The sequence below is a fragment of the Phyllobates terribilis genome, unplaced genomic scaffold, assembly GCF_046119375.1.
Source record: "Phyllobates terribilis strain yellow unplaced genomic scaffold, ASM4611937v1 Scaffold_5__5_contigs__length_657084704, whole genome shotgun sequence".
NCBI lineage: Eukaryota > Metazoa > Chordata > Amphibia > Anura > Dendrobatidae > Phyllobates > Phyllobates terribilis.
Genome location: NW_027362765.1, coordinates 344,227,097 through 344,246,924, shown reverse-complemented (window position 1 = coordinate 344,246,924; position 19,828 = coordinate 344,227,097). Strand labels below are relative to the sequence as shown.

The 19,828-nt window shown below is 61.2% G+C and overlaps 1 protein-coding gene across 1 annotated transcript in view; it reads right to left on the bottom strand.

Annotated features, from left to right (window-relative positions):
• Window positions 1–3,064: 3,064 nt before the first annotated feature.
• The window catches only part of RAB11FIP2 (RAB11 family interacting protein 2), a 51,811-nt gene continuing 35,047 nt past the window's right edge, over window positions 3,065–19,828 (bottom strand). Inside the window, exons 3-5 of the mRNA XM_073684603.1 lie at window positions 16,779–17,193; window positions 11,082–11,163; window positions 3,065–3,515 (exon numbers count right to left, since the gene is read on the bottom strand). Coding sequence (XP_073540704.1) covers window positions 3,294–3,515; window positions 11,082–11,163; window positions 16,779–17,193 — 719 coding nt within the window. The 3' untranslated portion in view covers window positions 3,065–3,293. The remainder of the gene's footprint in view (window positions 3,516–11,081; window positions 11,164–16,778; window positions 17,194–19,828) is intronic.

Below are 19,828 nucleotides of genomic sequence, written 5' to 3'. Positions count from 1 at the left end.
CCCACCAGAGACCTCTCCTCCAGGACAGGTGCATGATAGGAGCGGGAGGAGCCCACCAGAGACTGCTCCTGCAGGACAGGTGCATGATGGAAGGAGCCCACCAGAGACCACTCCTCCAGGACAGGTGCATGATGGGAGGAGCCCACCAGAGACCTCTCCTCCAGGACAGGTGCATGATAGGAGCCCTCCAGAGACTGCTCCTGCAGGACAGGTGCATGATAGAAGGAGCCCACCAGAGACCACTCCTCCAGGACAGGTGCATGATGGGAGGAGCCCACCAGAGACCTCTCCTCCAGGACAGGTGCATGATAGGAGCGGGAGGAGCCCACCAGAGACTGCTCCTGCAGGACAGGTGCATGATGGAAGGAGCCCACCAGAGACCACTCCTCCAGGACAGGTGCATGATGGGAGAACCCCACCAGAGACGACTCCTCCAAGACAGGTGCATGATGGGGGGGGGAGTGAGAGGACCCCACCAGAGACCGCTCCAAGACAAGTGCATGATGGGAGAACCCTACCTGAGACCGCTCCTACAGGACAGGTGCATAATAGAGCTGGAGGACTTCACCAGAGACTGCTCCTCCAGGACAGGTGAATGATGGGAGGACCCCACCAGAGATTGCCTCTCCTAGACAGGTGCATGATGGGAGGAGCAGGAGGACCCCACCAGAGTCCGCTCCTCCAAGACAGGTGCATGATGGGAGGAGCAGGACCCCACCAGAGACCGCTACTCCAAGACAGGTGCATGATGGGAGGAGCAGGAGGACCCACCAGAGACTGCTCCTCCAGGACAGATGCATGATGGGAGGAGGAGGACCCCACCAGGGAACACTACTTTAGAACAGGTACATGATGGGAAGAGGAGCTCACGGGAGACAGTTTCTCCAGGACAGGCGCATGATGGGAGGACCCCAACAGAGACCGCTCTTCCTGGACAGGTGCATGATGGGACGCACGGGAGGACCTCACCAGATACTGCTCTACCAGGACAGGTGCATGATAGGAGGAGCGGGAAGACCGGGAGGACCCCACCAGAGACTGCTCCTCCAGGACAGGTGCATGATAGAAGGAGCCCACCAGAGACCTCTCCTCCAGGACAGGTGCATGATAGGAGCGGGAGGACTCCACCAGAGACTGCTCCTGCAGGACAGGTGCATGATGGGAGGCGCCCACAAGAGACCACTCCTCCAGGACAGGTGCATGATGGGAGAACCCCACCAGAGACCGCTCCTCCAGGACAGGTGCATGATAGGAGCAGGAGGACTCCACCAGAGACCGCTCCTCCAGGACAGGTGCATGATAGAAGGAGCCCACCAGAGACCACTCCTTCAGGACAGGTGCATGATGGGAGGAGCCCACCAGAGACCTCTCCTCCAGGACAGGTGCATGATAGGAGCGGGAGGACTCCACCAGAGACTGCTCCTGCAGGACCGGTGCATGATGGGAGGCGCCCACAAGAGACCACTCCTCCAGGACAGGTGCATGATGGGAGAACCCCACCAGAGACCGCTCCTCCAGGACAGGTGCATGATAGGAGCAGGAGGACTCCACCAGAGACCGCTCCTCCAGGACAGGTGCATGATAGAAGGAGCCCACCAGAGACCACTCCTTCAGGACAGGTGCATGATGGGAGAACCCCACCAGAGATCACTCTTCCAAGACAGGTGCATGATGGGAAGAACGGGAGGACCCCGCCAGAGACTGCTCCTGCAGGACCGGTGCATGATGGGAGGCGCCCACAAGAGACCACTCCTCCAGGACAGGTGCATGATGGGAGAACCCCACCAGAGACCGCTCCTCCAGGACAGGTGCATGATAGGAGCAGGAGGACTCCACCAGAGACCGCTCCTCCAGGACAGGTGCATGATAGAAGGAGCCCACCAGAGACCACTCCTTCAGGACAGGTGCATGATGGGAGGAGCCCACCAGAGACCTCTCCTCCAGGACAGGTGCATGATAGGAGCAGGAGGACTCCACCAGAGACTGCTCCTGCAGGACCGGTGCATGATGGGAGGCGCCCACAAGAGACCACTCCTCCAGGACAGGTGCATGATGGGAGAACCCCACCAGAGACCGCTCCTCCAGGACAGGTGCATGATAGGAGCAGGAGGACTCCACCAGAGACCACTCCTCCAGGACAGGTGCATGATAGAAGGAGCCCACCAGAGACCACTCCTTTAGGACAGGTGCATGATGGGAGAACCCCACCAGAGATCACTCTTCCAAGACAGGTGCATGATGGGAAGAACGGGAGGACCCCGCCAGAGACTGCTCCTCCAGGACAGGTGCATGATGGGAGGACCCCACCTGAGACGGCTTCTTCAGGACTGGTGCATGATGAGAGAAGCAGGATGACCCCACCAGGGACTGCTCCTCCAGAACAGGTGCATGGTGGAAGGACCCCACCAGAGACCGCTCCTCCAGAAGAGGTGCATGATGGGAGGAGCAGGACAATCCCATCAGAGACTGTTCCTCCAGGAGAGGCGCATGATGGGAGGAGCCAAGAAACCCACCAGAGACCGCTCCTCTAGGACAGGTGCATTATGGGAGGAGTACCCCACCAGAGCCAGCTCTTCCAAGATAGGTGCATGATGAGAGGAAAAGGAGGACCCCACCGGTCGCTCCTCCAGGACAGGTGCATGATGGGAGGAGCGCGATGACCCCACCACAGATCACTACTCCAGGATAGGTGCATGATGGGAGGAGGACCACACCAGAGACTGCTCCTCCAGAATAGGCGCTTTATGGGAGGAGGATCACACCAGAGACCGCTCCTCCAGGACAGGTGCATGATGGGAGGCGTGGGAGGACCCCACCAGAGACCACTCCTCCAAGACAGGTGCATGATGGGAGCAGAATCCCACCAGAAACAGCTCATCCAGGACATATGCATGTCGAGAGGAGCGCGATGACCCCACCATCGATTACTTCTCCAGGATAGGTACATGATGGGAGGCTCGGGAGGACCCCACCAGAGACCGCTCCTCCAGAATAGGCGCTTTATGGGAGGAGGACCCCACCAGAGACCGCTCCTCCAGGTACAGCTGCGTCTCGGACTAATACCTTTTGTAGAATATTATATTATTACATTTCTTCAGCACATTATAAACAGTCATAACACTGATTACAGGAGGGTGAGCTGGCGTGAGAACAGGCGGACCACCGATGCCCGGCCGCAGTACCCGACCCCGCCACATAGCTGCAATGTCCGGCTCTCCACCCCTGCCTATGCGGGCGCCCCCCGCCCCAGCCTATGTGCACGCTCCCCCTCCAGCCTGTCCCTTGCTTGTGTGCTAGCTCTGCGGGAACTTTCCGGCTTTCCTGGAAGGCACGTAGGGCACCCGCAGGATGCTGGGAGTCTCCTCCATCACCCGCACCAGCAGGTTGTCGATGTAGTCCTCCAGCTCCCGGATGTGGCCATCCTTCTTCTTCAGCAGCTCCTTGTGCTTCACTAACTCCCGCTCCACCTCCGTGCGAGTCAGGTGAGTGTAGGGGCCCGGACCCTCGAAAGGATTCTAGAAGGAAAAGTGAACGTGGCGTCAGAAGCGGACTCATCCTCACACCCTCCTCCTCTGCAGACCCCTGAACAGCCGGGGCGCGAGGTGACCACAGGGAGGACGGAGAACAGCGCGGGAGGAGGAGAGCAGAGAAGGAACAGCGCGGGAGGAGGAGAGCAGAGAAGGAACAGCGCGGGAGGAGGAGAGCAGAGAAGGAACAGCGCGGGAGGAGGAGAGCAGAGAAGGAACAGCGCAGGAGGAGGAGAGCAGAGAAGAGCGCAGGAGGAGGAGAGCAGAGAAGAGCGCAGGAGAAGGAGAGCAGAGAAGAGCGCAGGAGAAGGAGAGCAGAGAAGAGCGCAGGAGAAGGAGAGCAGAGAAGAGCGCAGGAGAAGGAGAGCAGAGAAGAGCGCAGGAGGAGGAGAGCAGAGAAGAGCGCAGGAGAAGGAGAGCAGAGAAGAGCGCAGGAGAAGGAGAGCAGAGAAGAGCGCAGGAGAAGGAGAGCAGAGAAGAGCGCAGGAGAAGGAGGGAGAACAGCGCAGGAGGAGGAGGGAGGAGGAACAGCGCGGGAGGAGGAGGGAGGAGGAACAGCGCGGGAGGAGGGAGGAGGAACAGCGCGGGAGGAGGAGGGAGAACAGCGCGGGAGGAGGAGGGAGAACAGCGCAGGAGGAGGAGGGAGAACAGCGCAGGAGGAGGAGGGAGAACAGCGCAGGAGGAGGAGGGAGAACAGCGCAGGAGGAGGAGGGAGAACAGCGCAGGAGGAGGAGGGAGAACAGCGCAGGAGGAGGAGGGAGAACAGCGCAGGAGGAGGAGGGAGAACAGCGCAGGAGGAGGAACAGCGCGGGGGGAGGAGGGAGGAGGAACAGCGCGGGAGGAGGAGGGAGGAGGAACAGCGCGGGAGGAGGAGGGAGGAGGAACAACGCGGGAGGAGGAGGGAGGAGGAAGAGCGCAGGAGGAGAGCAGAGAAGAGCGCGGGAGGAGGAGAGCAGAGAAGAGCGCGGGAGGAGGAGAGCAGAGAAGAGCGCGGGAGGAGGAGAGCAGAGAAGAGCGCGGGAGGAGGAGAGCAGAGAAGAGCGCGGGAGGAGGAGAGCAGAGAAGAGCGCAGGAGGAGGAGGGAGAAGAGCGCAGGAGGAGGAGGGAGAAGAGCGCAGGAGGAGGAGGGAGAACAGCGCAGGAGGAGGAGGGAGAACAGCGCGGGAGGAGGAGGGAGGGAGAACAGCGCGGGAGGAGGAGGGAGGAGGAAGAGCGCGGGAGGAGGAGGGAGGAGGAAGAGCGCGGGAGGAGGAGGGAGGAGGAACAGCGCGGGAGGAGGGAGGAGGAACAGCGCGGGAGGAGGAGGGAGAACAGCGCGGGAGGAGGAGGGAGAACAGCGCAGGAGGAGGAGGGAGAACAGCGCAGGAGGAGGAGGGAGAACAGCGCAGGAGGAGGAGGGAGAACAGCGCAGGAGGAGGAGGGAGAACAGCGCAGGAGGAGGAGGGAGAACAGCGCAGGAGGAGGAGGGAGAACAGCGCAGGAGGAGGAGGGAGAACAGCGCGGGAGGAGGAGAGCAGAGAAGAGCGCAGGAGGAGGAGGGAGGGAGAACAGCGCGGGAGGAGGAGGGAGGAGGAAGAGCGCGGGAGGAGGAGGGAGGAGGAACAGCGCGGGAGGAGGAGGGAGGGAGAACAGCGCGGGAGGAGGAGGGAGGAGGAAGAGCGCGGGAGGAGGAGGGAGGAGGAACAGCGCGGGAGGAGGAGAGCAGAGAAGAGCGCGGGAGGAGGAGAGCAGAGAAGAGCGCGGGAGGAGGAGAGCAGAGAAGAGCGCGGGAGGAGGAGAGCAGAGAAGAGCGCGGGAGGAGGAGAGCAGAGAAGAGCGCGGGAGGAGGAGAGCAGAGAAGAGCGCGGGAGGAGGAGAGCAGAGAAGAGCGCGGGAGGAGGAGAGCAGAGAAGAGCGCGGGAGGAGGAGAGCAGAGAAGAGCGCGGGAGGAGGAGAGCAGAGAAGAGCGCGGGAGGAGGAGAGCAGAGAAGAGCACGGGAGGAGGAGGGAGAACAGCGCAGGAGGAGGAGGGAGAACAGCGCGGGAGGAGGAGAGCAGAGAACAGCGCGGGAGGAGGAGAGCAGAGAACAGCGCGGGAGGAGGAGAGCAGAGAACAGCGCGGGAGGAGGAGAGCAGAGAACAGCGCGGGAGGAGGAGAGCAGAGAACAGCGCGGGAGGAGGAGAGCAGAGAACAGCGCGGGAGGAGGAGAGCAGAGAAGAGCGCGGGAGGAGGAGGGAGAACAGCGCGGGAGGAGGAGGGAGGAGGAACAGCGCGGGAGGAGGAGGGAGGAGGAACAGCGCGGGAGGAGGGAGGAGGAACAGCGCAGGAGGAGGAGGGAGAACAGCGCAGGAGGAGGAGGGAGGAGGAACAGCGCGGGAGGAGGAGGGAGGAGGAACAGCGCGGGAGGAGGAGAGCAGAGAAGGAACAGCGCGGGAGGAGGAGAGCAGAGAAGGAACAGCGCGGGAGGAGGAGAGCAGAGAAGGAACAGCGCGGGAGGAGGAGAGCAGAGAAGGAACAGCGCGGGAGGAGGAGAGCAGAGAAGGAACAGCGCGGGAGGAGGAGAGCAGAGAAGGAACAGCGCGGGAGGAGGAGAGCAGAGAAGGAACAGCGCGGGAGGAGGAGAGCAGAGAAGGAACAGCGCGGGAGGAGGAGAGCAGAGAAGGAACAGCGCGGGAGGAGGAGAGCAGAGAAGGAACAGCGCGGGAGGAGGAGAGCAGAGAAGGAACAGCGCGGGAGGAGGAGAGCAGAGAAGGAACAGCGCGGGAGGAGGAGAGCAGAGAAGGAACAGCGCGGGAGGAGGAGAGCAGAGAAGGAACAGCGCGGGAGGAGGAGAGCAGAGAAGGAACAGCGCGGGAGGAGGAGAGCAGAGAAGAGCGCGGGAGGAGGAGAGCAGAGAAGAGCGCGGGAGGAGGAGAGCAGAGAAGAGCGCGGGAGAAGGAGAGCAGAGAAGAGCGCGGGAGGAGGAGAGCAGAGAAGAGCGCGGGAGGAGGAGAGCAGAGAAGAGCGCAGGAGGAGGAGGGAGAACAGCGCAGGAGGAGGAGGGAGAACAGCGCAGGAGGAGGAGGGAGAACAGCGCAGGAGGAGGAGGGAGGAGGAACAGCGCGGGAGGAGGAGGGAGGAGGAACAGCGCGGGAGGAGGGAGGAGGAACAGCGCAGGAGGAGGAGGGAGAACAGCGCGGGAGGAGGAACAGCGCGGGAGGAGGAGGGAGGAGGAAGAGCGCGGGAGGAGGAGGGAGGAGGAAGAGCGCGGGAGGAGGAGGGAGGAGGAAGAGCGCGGGAGGAGGAGGGAGGAGGAAGAGCGCGGGAGGAGGAGGGAGGAGGAAGAGCGCGGGAGGAGGAGGGAGGAGGAAGAGCGCGGGAGGAGGAGGGAGGAGGAAGAGCGCGGGAGGAGGAGGGAGGAGGAAGAGCGCGGGAGGAGGAGGGAGGAGGAAGAGCGCGGGAGGAGGAGGGAGGAGGAAGAGCGCGGGAGGAGGAGGGAGGAGGAAGAGCGCGGGAGGAGGAGGGAGGAGGAAGAGCGCGGGAGGAGGAGGGAGGAGGAAGAGCGCGGGAGGAGGAGAGCAGAGAAGAGCGCGGGAGGAGGAGAGCAGAGAAGAGCGCGGGAGGAGGAGAGCAGAGAAGAGCGCGGGAGGAGGAGAGCAGAGAAGAGCGCGGGAGGAGGAGAGCAGAGAAGAGCGCGGGAGGAGGAGAGCAGAGAAGAGCGCGGGAGGAGGAGAGCAGAGAAGAGCGCGGGAGGAGGAGAGCAGAGAAGAGCGCGGGAGGAGGAGAGCAGAGAAGAGCGCGGGAGGAGGAGAGCAGAGAAGAGCGCGGGAGGAGGAGAGCAGAGAAGAGCGCGGGAGGAGGAGAGCAGAGAAGAGCGCGGGAGGAGGAGAGCAGAGAAGAGCGCGGGAGGAGGAGAGCAGAGAACAGCGCAGGAGGAGGAGGGAGAACAGCGCAGGAGAAGGGAGAACAGCGCGGGAGGAGGAGGGAGGGAGAACAGCGCGGGAGGAGGAGGGAGGAGGAACAGCGCGGGAGGAGGGAGGAGGAACAGCGCGGGAGGAGGAGGGAGGAGGAACAACGCGGGAGGAGGAAGAGCGCGGGAGGAGGAGGGAGGAGGAAGAGCGCGGGAGGAGGAGGGAGGAGGAAGAGCGCGGGAGGAGGAGGGAGGAGGAAGAGCGCGGGAGGAGGAGGGAGGAGGAAGAGCGCGGGAGGAGGAGAGCAGAGAAGAGCGCGGGAGGAGGAGAGCAGAGAAGAGCGCGGGAGGAGGAGAGCAGAGAAGAGCGCGGGAGGAGGAGAGCAGAGAAGAGCGCGGGAGGAGGAGAGCAGAGAAGAGCGCGGGAGGAGGAGAGCAGAGAAGAGCGCGGGAGGAGGAGAGCAGAGAAGAGCGCGGGAGGAGGAGAGCAGAGAAGAGCGCGGGAGGAGGAGAGCAGAGAAGAGCGCGGGAGGAGGAGAGCAGAGAAGAGCGCGGGAGGAGGAGAGCAGAGAAGAGCGCGGGAGGAGGAGAGCAGAGAAGAGCGCGGGAGGAGGAGAGCAGAGAAGAGCGCGGGAGGAGGAGAGCAGAGAAGAGCGCGGGAGGAGGAGAGCAGAGAAGAGCGCGGGAGGAGGAGAGCAGAGAAGAGCGCGGGAGGAGGAGGGAGAACAGCGCAGGAGGAGGAGGGAGAACAGCGCGGGAGGAGGAGAGCAGAGAACAGCGCGGGAGGAGGAGAGCAGAGAACAGCGCGGGAGGAGGAGAGCAGAGAACAGCGCGGGAGGAGGAGAGCAGAGAAGAGCGCGGGAGGAGGAGAGCAGAGAAGAGCGCGGGAGGAGGAGAGCAGAGAAGAGCGCGGGAGGAGGAGGGAGAACAGCGCAGGAGGAGGAGAGCAGAGAACAGCGCGGGAGGAGGAGAGCAGAGAACAGCGCGGGAGGAGGAGAGCAGAGAACAGCGCGGGAGGAGGAGAGCAGAGAACAGCGCGGGAGGAGGAGAGCAGAGAACAGCGCGGGAGGAGGAGAGCAGAGAACAGCGCGGGAGGAGGAGAGCAGAGAACAGCGCGGGAGGAGGAGAGCAGAGAACAGCGCGGGAGGAGGAGAGCAGAGAACAGCGCGGGAGGAGGAGAGCAGAGAACAGCGCGGGAGGAGGAGAGCAGAGAACAGTGCGGGAGGAGGAGAGCAGCGCAGGAGGGCGGAGAACAGCACAGCAGGAGGGCGGAGAACAGCGCAGCAGGAGGGCAGAGAACAGCGCAGGAGGACGGCGGAGAACAGCGCAAGAGAAGGAGGAGGGAGGAGAACGGTGCAGGAGAAGGAGGAGGGCGGAGAACGGCGCAGGAGGAGGAGGGCGGAGAACAGCGCAGGAGAAGGAGGGCAGAGAACAGCGCGGGAGGAGAAGGGCGGAGAACAGCGCAGGAGGAGGAGGACGGAGAACAGCACAAGAGGAAGAGGAGGGCGGAGAACAGCGCAGGGGTAGGGCGGAGAACAGCGCAGGGGGAGGGCGGAGAACAGCGCAGGAGGATGGGCGGAGAACAGCGCAGGGGGAGGAGGACAGAGAACAGCACAAGAGGAAGAGGAGGGCGGAGAACAGCGCAGGGGGAGGGCGGAGAACAGCGCAGGGGGAGGGCGGAGAACAGCGCAGGGGGAGGGCGGAGAACAGCGCAGGGGGAGGGCGGAGAACAGCGCAGGGGGAGGGCGGAGAACAGCGCAGGGGGAGGGCGGAGAACAGCGCAGGGGGAGGGCGGAGAACAGCGCAGGGGGAGGGCGGAGAACAGCGCAGGGGGAGGGCGGAGAACAGCGCAGGGGGAGGGCGGAGAACAGCGCAGGGGGAGGGCGGAGAACAGCGCAGGGGGAGGGCGGAGAACAGCGCAGGGGGAGGGCGGAGAACAGCGCAGGGGGAGGGCGGAGAACAGCGCAGGGGGAGGGCGGAGAACAGCGCAGGGGAAGGGCGGAGAACAGCGCAGGGGAAGGGCGGAGAACAGCGCAGGGGGAGGGCGGAGAACAGCGCAGGGGGAGGGCGGAGAACAGCGCAGGGGGAGGGCGGAGAACAGCGCAGGGGGAGGGCGGAGAACAGCGCAGGGGGAGGGCGGAGAACAGCGCAGGGGGAGGGCGGAGAACAGCGCAGGGGGAGGGCGGAGAACAGCGCAGGGGGAGGGCGGAGAACAGCGCAGGAGAAGGAGGGCGGAGAACAGCGCGGGAGGAGAAGGGCGGAGAACAGCGCAGGGGGAGGGCGGAGAACAGCGCAGGGGGAGGGCGGAGAACAGCGCAGGGGGAGGGCGGAGAACAGCGCAGGGGGAGGGCGGAGAACAGCGCAGGGGGAGGGCGGAGAACAGCGCAGGGGGAGGGCGGAGAACAGCGCAGGGGGAGGGCGGAGAACAGCGCAGGGGGAGGGCGGAGAACAGCGCAGGGGGAGGGCGGAGAACAGCGCAGGGGGAGGGCGGAGAACAGCGCAGGGGGAGGGCGGAGAACAGCGCAGGGGGAGGGCGGAGAACAGCGCAGGGGGAGGGCGGAGAACAGCGCAGGGGGAGGGCGGAGAACAGCGCAGGGGGAGGGCGGAGAACAGCGCAGGGGGAGGGCGGAGAACAGCGCAGGAGGAGGGCGGAGAACAGCGCAGGAGGAGGGCGGAGAACAGCGCAGGAGGAGGGCGGAGAACAGCGCAGGAGGAGGGCGGAGAACAGCGCAGGAGGAGGGCGGAGAACAGCGCAGGAGGAGGGCGGAGAACAGCGCAGGGGGAGGGCGGAGAACAGCGCAGGGGGAGGGCGGAGAACAGCGCAGGGGGAGGGCGGAGAACAGCGCAGGGGGAGGGCGGAGAACAGCGCAGGGGGAGGGCGGAGAACAGCGCAGGGGGAGGGCGGAGAACAGCGCAGGGGGAGGGCGGAGAACAGCGCAGGGGGAGGGCGGAGAACAGCGCAGGGGGAGGGCGGAGAACAGCGCAGGAGGAGGGCGGAGAACAGCGCAGGAGGAGGGCGGAGAACAGCGCAGGAGGAGGGCGGAGAACAGCGCAGGAGGAGGGCGGAGAACAGCGCAGGAGGAGGGCGGAGAACAGAGCAGGAGGAGGGCGGAGAGCAGCGCAGCAGGACAGAACAGCGCAGGAGGATGGTGGAGCAGAATGACAGTGCACAGTGGCAGCGGAGCACAGTGTGGGAGCACGGCAGCGGCAATGTAGGGTGGCGGAGCACGGTGGCAGCAGTATAGTGCAGTGGCGGAGGGACTGCAGCAGAGGATAGCTGTAGTGGGATATCTGGGAGCGGAGTTATAGCTGCGGTGCAGACGATGTCAGGGTACGTTGATGCGGGGGTTTGTTGTACAGTCGGGGGATGTGTAATTACAGCTCTAACGAAGGGACATTCCTGACTGTGGAGGATGGAAGCAGATAGCGGCACAGCACTGCCCTCTCGCCCACTGTGCCCTCTCGCCCACTGCGCCCTCTCTCCCGCACATCATTAACAGCTGCAGGTGTCAGACCCAATTATAGGTGATGGCTCCCACTGATACCGGCCAGAAACACCGCGCTGCCCATCAAACCTCCACCCTCTGCGCCAACATCAGGAGCCGGAGTATCAGACACCCCGTATATCAGCTGCTCCGTGCTCTCATCCGTATACAGGACCATATCCCCGGCGGGGGGCTCTCACCGGTGGGCCGCACAGTGGGGGGAACATCTCGACTCCTCCGCTCGCCCGTTCTATTTGTGCTGTTGCATCAGATGACGAAATCCTGAAATATAAAGTGACATTAAATGTCAGGACGAGCAGAGGAAGGGGTGACAGAGCGAGAGGAGGGGTGACAGAGCGAGAGGGGGGTGACAGAGCGAGAGGGGGGTGACAGAGCGAGAGGGGGGTGACAGAGCGAGAGGGGGGTGACAGAGCGAGAGGAGGGGTGACAGAGCGAGAGGGGGGGTGACAGAGCGAGAGGGGGGTCACAGAGCGAGAGGGGGGTCACAGAGCGAGAGGGGGGTCACAGAGCGAGAGGGGGGTCACAGAGCGAGAGGGGGGTCACAGAGCGAGAGGGGGGTGACAGAGCGAGAGGAGGGGTGACAGAGCGAGAGGGGGGGTGACAGAGCGAGAGGGGGGGTGACAGAGCGAGAGGGGGGTGACAGAGCGAGAGGAGGGGTGACAGAGCGAGAGGAGGGGTGACAGAGCGAGAGGGGGGGTGACAGAGCGAGAGGGGGGGTGACAGAGCGAGAGGGGGGTCACAGAGCGAGAGGGGGGTCACAGAGCGAGAGGGGGGTCACAGAGCGAGAGGGGGGTCACAGAGCGAGAGGGGGGTGACAGAGCGGGAGGGGGGTGACAGAGCGGGAGGGGGGTGACAGAGCGGGAGGGGGGTCACAGAGCGCGGGGAGGAGCAGCCTGTGCACAGAGCTGTGGGAGAGGGGGCGGGTCTGTGCAGAGCGGGGGAGGGGCAGGTCCATGCACAGAGTGGGGGAGGGGCGGGTCCATGCGCAGAGCGGGGGAGAGGGGGCGGGTCTGTGCAGAGCGGGGGAGGGGCAGGCCCGTGCACAGGGCGGGGGAGGGGCAGGCCCGTGCACAGGGCGGGGGAGGGGCAGGCCCGTGCACAGGGCGGGGGAGGGGTAGGCCCGTGCACAGGGCGGGGGAGGGGCAGGCCCGTGCACAGAGCGGGGGAGGGGCAGGCCCGTGCACAGAGCTGGGGAGGGGCAGGCCCGTGCACAGAGCTGGGGAGGGGCAGGCCCGTGCACAGAGCTGGGGAGGGGCAGGCCCGTGCACAGAGCTGGGGAGGGGCAGGCCCGTGCACAGAGCTGGGGAGGGGCAGGCCCGTGCACAGAGCTGGGGAGGGGCAGGCCCGTGCACAGAGCTGGGGAGGGGCAGGCCCGTGCACAGAGCTGGGGAGGGGCAGGCCCGTGCACAGAGCTGGGGAGGGGCAGGCCCGTGCACAGAGCGGGGGAGGGGCAGGCCCGTGCACAGAGCGGGGGAGGGGCAGGCCGGTGCACAGAGCGGGGGAGGGGCGACCCGTGCACAGAGCGGGGGAGGGGCAGGCCCGTGCACAGAGCGGGGGAGGGGCAGGCCCGTGCACAGAGCTGGGGAGGGGCAGGCCCGTGCACAGAGCTGGGGAGGGGCAGGCCCGTGCACAGAGCTGGGGAGGGGCAGGCCCGTGCACAGAGCTGGGGAGGGGCAGGCCCGTGCACAGAGCTGGGGAGGGGCAGGCCCGTGCACAGAGCTGGGGAGGGGCAGGCCCGTGCACAGAGCTGGGGAGGGGCAGGCCCGTGCACAGAGCTGGGGAGGGGCAGGCCCGTGCAGAGCGGGGGAGGGGCAGGCCCGTGCACAGAGCTGGGGAGGGGCAGGTCCGTGCACAGAGCTGGGGAGGGGCAGGCCCGTGCACAGAGCTGGGGAGGGGCAGGTCCGTGCACAGAGCTGGGGAGGGGCAGGCCCGTGCACAGAGCGGGGGAGGGGCGACCCGTGCACAGAGCGGGGGAGGGGCAGGCCGGTGCACAGAGCGGGGGAGGGGCGACCCGTGCACAGAGCGGGGGAGGGGCAGGCCCGTGCACAGAGCGGGGGAGGGGCGAGTCTGCACAGATGTGGGGGCATCAGTTATAGCCGCACCGTCTGTTTCAGCATCTGAGAGCCGGGTGATATGTGGACTTCCATGTACAGGGGGTGGGGGACACAGATGGGCGATGACCCCCTGGGCGCTGGTCGGCCTCTCAGCATTATCAGCAGCCCCCCACGTCCATCACCGCACATCTCTGTAATGTCTCCCTCTCCAGGGTCCGGCTAATTACCCCTTCCCCGCCCTGGTGACCTCGCTAATAACGTCCCCGGGTCTCGGCGGTTCTGACGACATGTTCCACATTCTCACCTGTCGCCGCTGCAAATTGAGAAATTTTCACATCTGCTGATTAGAGAAACTTCTTCTCCTGATAACGGAGCGCTGCTCCGGAGGACACGCAGTCCTGCCATGGACACGTCGCCCCCTGAATAAGCCACAGTCATAATCCCACCCAGCCGCCGGCTCACACCTCAGGCACCAGGGCTCTGCTTGTAGGGTATAGGAGCCCCCCGCGTCTGACAGCCGCCAACAGCAGACGAGACCACCATGTGTCGACACTACACAGCCACGACGGCGGCACAATCTGTCCCTATACACCTGGACCTAAGGGAAAGTCAGTATGGCGTCCCCATGGGGAGCAGTGTTTCCACCTGTGCCATGTGATAGGGCACTCTGCGGGGCACCCCGTGGGGCTCTCTGTGGAGCTCTCTGCGGGGCACCCCGTGGGGCTCTCTGTGGAGCTCTCTGCGGGGCACCCCGTGGGGCTCTCTGTGGGGCTCTCTGTGGGGCACCCCGTGGGGCGCTCTGTGGGGCTCTCTGTGGGGCTCTCTGCGGGGCACCCCGTGGGTCTCTCTGAAGGGCTCTCTGCAGGGCACCCCCTGGGTCTCTCTGAAGGGCTCTCTGTGGAGCTGTCTGTGGGGCACCCAGTGAGTCTCTGAGGGACTCTCTGTGGGGCTCTCCGCAGGGCATCCCATGGGGCTCTCTGTGGAGCTCTCTGGTGGAGCTTTCTGCGGGGCACCCCCTGGGTCTCTCTGAAGGGCTCTCTGTGGAGCTGTCTGTGGGTCTCTGTGAGGGGCTCTCTGTGGAGCTCTCCGCAGGGCATCCCATGGGGCTCTCTGTGGAGCTCTCTGCGGGGCACTCCGTGGGTCTCTCTGTGGAGCTCTCTGCGGGGCACCCCGTGGGTCTCTCTGTGGAGCTCTCTGCAGGGCACCCCGTGGGTCTCTCTGTGGAGGTCTCTGCGGGGCACCCCGTGGGTCTCTCTGCGGGGCACCCCATAGGGCATCTCTGTGGAGCTCTCTGCAGAGCTTTCTGCGGGGCACCCCATGGAGCTCTCTGCGGGGCACCCCGTGGGTCTCTCTGAAGGGCTCTCTGTGGAGCTGTCTGTGGGGCACCTCCTGGGTCTCTCTGAGGAGCTGTCTGTAGGGCTCTAAGCGGGGCACCCCATGGGGCTCTCTGTGGAGCTCTCTGCGGGGCACCCCGTGGGTCTCTCTGTGGAGCTCTCTGCGGGGCACCCCGTGGGTCTCTCTGTGGAGCTCTCTGCGGGGCACCCCGTGGGTCTCTCTGCGGGGCACCCCATAGGGCATCTCTGTGGAGCGCTCTGCAGAGCTTTCTGCGGGGCACCCCATGGAGCTCTCTGCGGGGCACCCCGTGGGGCTCTCTGTGAAGTTCTCTGCGGGGCACCCCGTGGGTCTCTCTGAAGGGCTCTCTGTGGAGCTGTCTGTGGGGCACCTCCTGGGTCTCTCTGAGGAGCTCTCTGTAGGGCTCTAAGTGGGGCACCCCATGGGGCTCTCTGTGGAGCTCTATGCGGGGCACCCCGTGGGGCTCTCTGTGGAGCTTTCTGCGGGGCACCCCATGGAGCTCTCTGCGGGGCACCCCGTGGGGCTCTCTGTGAAGTTCTCTGCGGGGCACCCCATGGGTCTCTCTGAAGGGCTCTCTGTGGAGCTGTCTGTGGGGCACCTCCTGGGTCTCTCTGAGGGTCTCTCTGAGGAGCTGTCTGTAGGGCTCTAAGCGGGGCACCCCATGGGGCTCTCTGTGGAGCTCTATGCGGGGCACCCCGTGGGGCTCTCTGTGGAGCTCTATGCGGGGCACCCCGTGGGGCTTTCTGCGGGGCACCCCGTGGGGCTCTCTGCGGAGCTTTCTGCGGGGCACCCCGTGGGGCTCTCTGCGGAGCTTTCTGCGGGGCACCCCGTGGGGCTCTCTGCGGAGCTCCATGTAAGATCATACACACATGGAGGGGCCATATGGTCTCAGAACTTGACAGGTCTGTGTCTTGGATATACAGCAGTGTTCAAAATATTATCAGTCCAGTATGGCTAACCAGATTAATCTCTATTTTTGGTATAAATTCTATCTCCACGTCAGACAATTTCCCAGTTGGTGCAGTAGATTCTAAGAAAACCAACAGACTCCACATTCATGGTCTCTATGTTTCTGACTCTGTGTATGTGAATAATTAATTGTACCGGGAGTGTTCAATATAATAGCAGTGTGGAGTTCAATCAGTGAGGTCAATCATTCTGTGAGGAAACAGGTGTGAATCAGATGGCCCTTATTTAAGGGTGAAGCAGCACATGTTGTACATGCATTTCTCCTTGAAAGCCTGAGAAATATGGGTCGTTCAAGACATTGTTCAGAAGAACAGCGGACTTTGATTGGAGAGGGTAAAACTTATAAAGAAGTGCAGACAATGAACGGCTGTCCTGCTAAAATGACCTCCAATGCTTTATAATGGAAACCAAAACCACGTGGAAGAAAATGGAAGACTACCATTCGAATGGATGGAAGAATAGCCAGAATGGCAAAGGCTCAGCCAGTGATCAGCTCCAGGATGATCACAGACAGTCTCCAGTCACCTGTGAGGACTGTGACAGTGAGAAGACGCCGGTGTGAAGATAATCTCTTACCAAGAAGTCCCCGCAAAGCTCCACTGTTAAAAAAAAGACCTGTACTGAAGAAGATACAATTTGCCAAAGAACAAATCAACCGGCCTAAAGAGAAACGGAGAAACATTTTGTGGACTCTTAAAAGTAAAATAGTTCTTTCTGGGTCCCAGGGCCGCAGACAGTTCGTCAAACAATCCCCAAACTCTGCATTCAGCCACAGTACACCCTGCAGACAGTGAAGCATGGTGGAAGCATCATGATATGGGCATGTTTCTCATACTATGGAGCCGGACCTATTTACCGCATACCAGGAATCATGGACCAGTTTGCAGATATTAATATATTTGATGAGGTCATGTTGCCTTACACTGAAGAGGACATGCCCTTGAAATGGGTGTTTCACCAAGACAATGACCCTAAACACACCAGTGAACGAGCACAATCTTGGCTCCAATCCAACAAAATAGAGGTTATGGAGCGACCAGCCCAATCCCCGGACCTTAATCCGATAGATCACTTGTGGGGTGACATCAAAAATGCCGTTTCTGAGACAAAACCAACAAATGCCAAAAATTGTGGGATGTAGTGAAAGCCTCCTGGGCTGGAATAACAGCTGACAGGGGCCAGAAGATGGTTGACTCTATGCAACATAGATGTGAAGCAGTTCTAAAAAAACTATGGATAACAACTAAATATTAGGTTAGTGATTCCCAGGAATGCTGATTCCTCAAAAAAAAAAAAGAGACAAATGCCGACACTGCTGTTTATTAGAACAGAACAATGGTCATTTTTTGTGACTTTCTGTAAAGTAGTAAAAATTATCTACATTTCTCTTCATGTTTGTGAACACACTGCTATTATTTTGAACACTACTGTATATTGCACAGCTGTGCATGCGCTCCTGTGTATCAGCCGCTCTTCATTAGACACGTGTGCTCTGATTACCGTTGCTCCTGAGCTCGGCTCCCCACCCAGAAGGGATTTGTGGTCTCATAGTTGGTGCCACCCTCTGGCGTCCAGTCGGAGATGTCTGGGCTGGGCCGCTCAGGCCTCTTCCCATCCTTCTTGCCGGTCACTCTCTCGAATAGGCTGACTTTCTCCTTCTTCTTACCATTCTTCTTGACATTGGCAGCTCTGGAGAAGTTCTCGGGGGCAGCAGACCTCTCCCACCGCTCAGTGCGCTCATCTCCAGGTGCCCACTGTCTGGGCAATGTGGCAAATTTCTGAGGCAATGAAGCAATGGGACCTGGGAGTTTGTGGATCCCACCACTCCAGCTCACCTCGGGGTCCCGGTTTTCCGAGGGCTTGTCTTTCGAAGCATCAATGCTCATGGTTCTTCTGTGGGGAGAGTGGAGGCTTCCTAGAAGACAAAGATGGGATTGTTAGAGCGCAGAGATGGATGGGGTGAAATAGTAATAAGAGAAGACGTGAGAAATGCCAAGACATGGCCAACGGCATCACAGCCCACGAGGATCGGACCCCTCACATGGAGCTATGGTACCCACCAGGGCTGTGAAGTCAGTGTCCATTTTGGTGGAGTTGGTATAAAATGGACAGATCTCGGTTTTTAGTTGAGATGAATCTGGGCTGCACTTTACGTACACGCTCAGTAGTGACCGGGGATGCACTTTACGTACACGCTCAGTAGTGACCGGGGATGCACTTTACGTACACGCTCAGTAGTGACCGGGGATTCACTTTACGTACACGCTCAGTAGTGACCGGGGATTCACTTTACGTACACGCTCAGTAGTGACCGGGGATGCACTTTACGTACACGCTCAGTAGTGACCGGGGATGCACTTTACGTACACGCTCAGTAGTGACCGGGGATGCACTTTACGTACACGCTCAGTAGTGACCGGGGATGCACTTTACGTACACGCTCAGTAGTGACCGGGGCTGCACTTTACGTACACGCTCAGTAGTGACCGGGGCTGTGGAGTCTGGAAGTCAGGGAAATTAAGGAGTCGGGAGGTTCGCCCTTACCGACTCCACAGCTCTGGTGCCCAATGCCAACATGAATTGTCCCTGGTCACACTGGTATGGATGCCAGGTGTCTGCAGTCAGTCAATGGTCCATAGGGATATCGTGGACCAATGGAGAACAGTATCTACAGCTTCCGAAATAACATGGGGTGTAGCTGTACCAAGACCATCACAAGTGTGAGAACAGTCAATGAGCAGCAATGAGCACGGGACGTGGAGGCATCTAGGACCTGCTTAGAAACTCCATTACATGAACTGGGTAATGAAGGTGGAAAGCAGCCACATCGTCATCATCTCATGATATTTAGAACGTGACCAGAACTGTACTAAGATTATACACAATGGGGAGGAGTTAACCGGGATTTAGGGGCACCGAAAATGTGGTGACATTTAGGCTGGACATGCCGGATACCTAGAACATGTCAGTGATTACATCCAAAACATGGACGTCCCAGGGATCCAGACAAACCGGGGAAGTTAAAGAGCCGGGAATCGTGGCATACCGCCCCTAATATGGGGGAGCCCAGTGTTGAACAGCAGTGATAAACCCCAACTAGCGCCACATTTGTCATTCTTTCCATTCTCAGGATGCAGATGCCCCAGAATAGAGAAGAGGAGGAAGGAGCCATTAGCCCACGCTCCACCATTCAGCCTGTGCGGCTGAGACTCGGCCCAGCAGGTGGGAGGACATCACTAGAACTGCGCTTGCAGTGCTGAGCCTTTCTTAATTGCAACGTCAGTCACCCGTGGAGACATCATACTGTGTGTGGAGGAATGTACTGTGGAGACATCATACTGTGTGTGGAGGGAATGTACTGTGAGGACATCATACTGTGTGTGGAGGGAATGTACTGTGAGGACATCATACTGTGTGTGGAGGAATGTACTGTGAGGACATCATACTGTGTGTGGAGGGAATGTACTGTGGAGACATCATACTGTGTGTGGAGGGAATGTACTGTGAGGACATCATACTGTGTGTGGAGGAATGTACTGTGAGGACATCATACTGTGTGTGGGGAATGTACTGTGGGGACATCATACTGTGTGTGGAGGGAATGTACTGTGGGGACATCATACTGTGTGTGGAGGGAATGTACTGTGAGGACATCATACTGTGTGTGGAGGAATGTACTGTGAGGACATCATACTGTGTGTGGGGGAATGTACTGTGAGGACATCATACTGTGTGTGGAGGAATGTACTGTGAGGACATCATACTGTGTGTGGAGGGAATGTACTGTGGGGACATCATACTGTGTGTGGGGGGAATGTACTGTGAGGACATCATACTGTGTGTGGGGGAATGTACTGTGAGGACATCATACTGTGTGTGGGGGGAATGTACTGTGGAGACATCATACTGTGTGTGGGGGAATGTACTGTGAGGACATCATACTGTGTGTGGAGGGAATGTACTGTGAGGACATCATACTGTGTGTGGGGGGAATGTACTGTGGGGACATCATACTATGTGTGTGGGGGGATGTACTGTGGGGACATCATACTGTGTGTGGAGGGAATGTACTGTGGGGACATCATACTGTGTGTGGAGGGAATGTACTGTGGAGACATCATACTGTGTGTGGGGGGAATGTACTGTGAGGACATCATACTGTGTGTGGGGGGAATGTACTGTGAGGACATCATACTGTGTGTGGAGGAATGTACTGTGAGGACATCATACTATGTGTGTGGGGGGATGTACTGTGGGGACATCATACTGTGTGTGGGGGGAATGTACTGTGAGGACATCATACTGTGTGTGGAGGGAATGTACTGTGAGGACATCATACTGTGTGTGGGGGAATGTACTGTGAGGACATCATACTGTGTGTGGAGGGAATGTACTGTGGAGACATCATACTGTGTGTGGGGGGAATGTACTGTGAGGACATCATACTGTGTGTGGAGGGAATGTACTGTGAGGACATCATACTGTGTGTGGGGGAATGTACTGTGAGGACATTATACTGTGTGTGGAGGAATGTACTGTGGAGACATCAT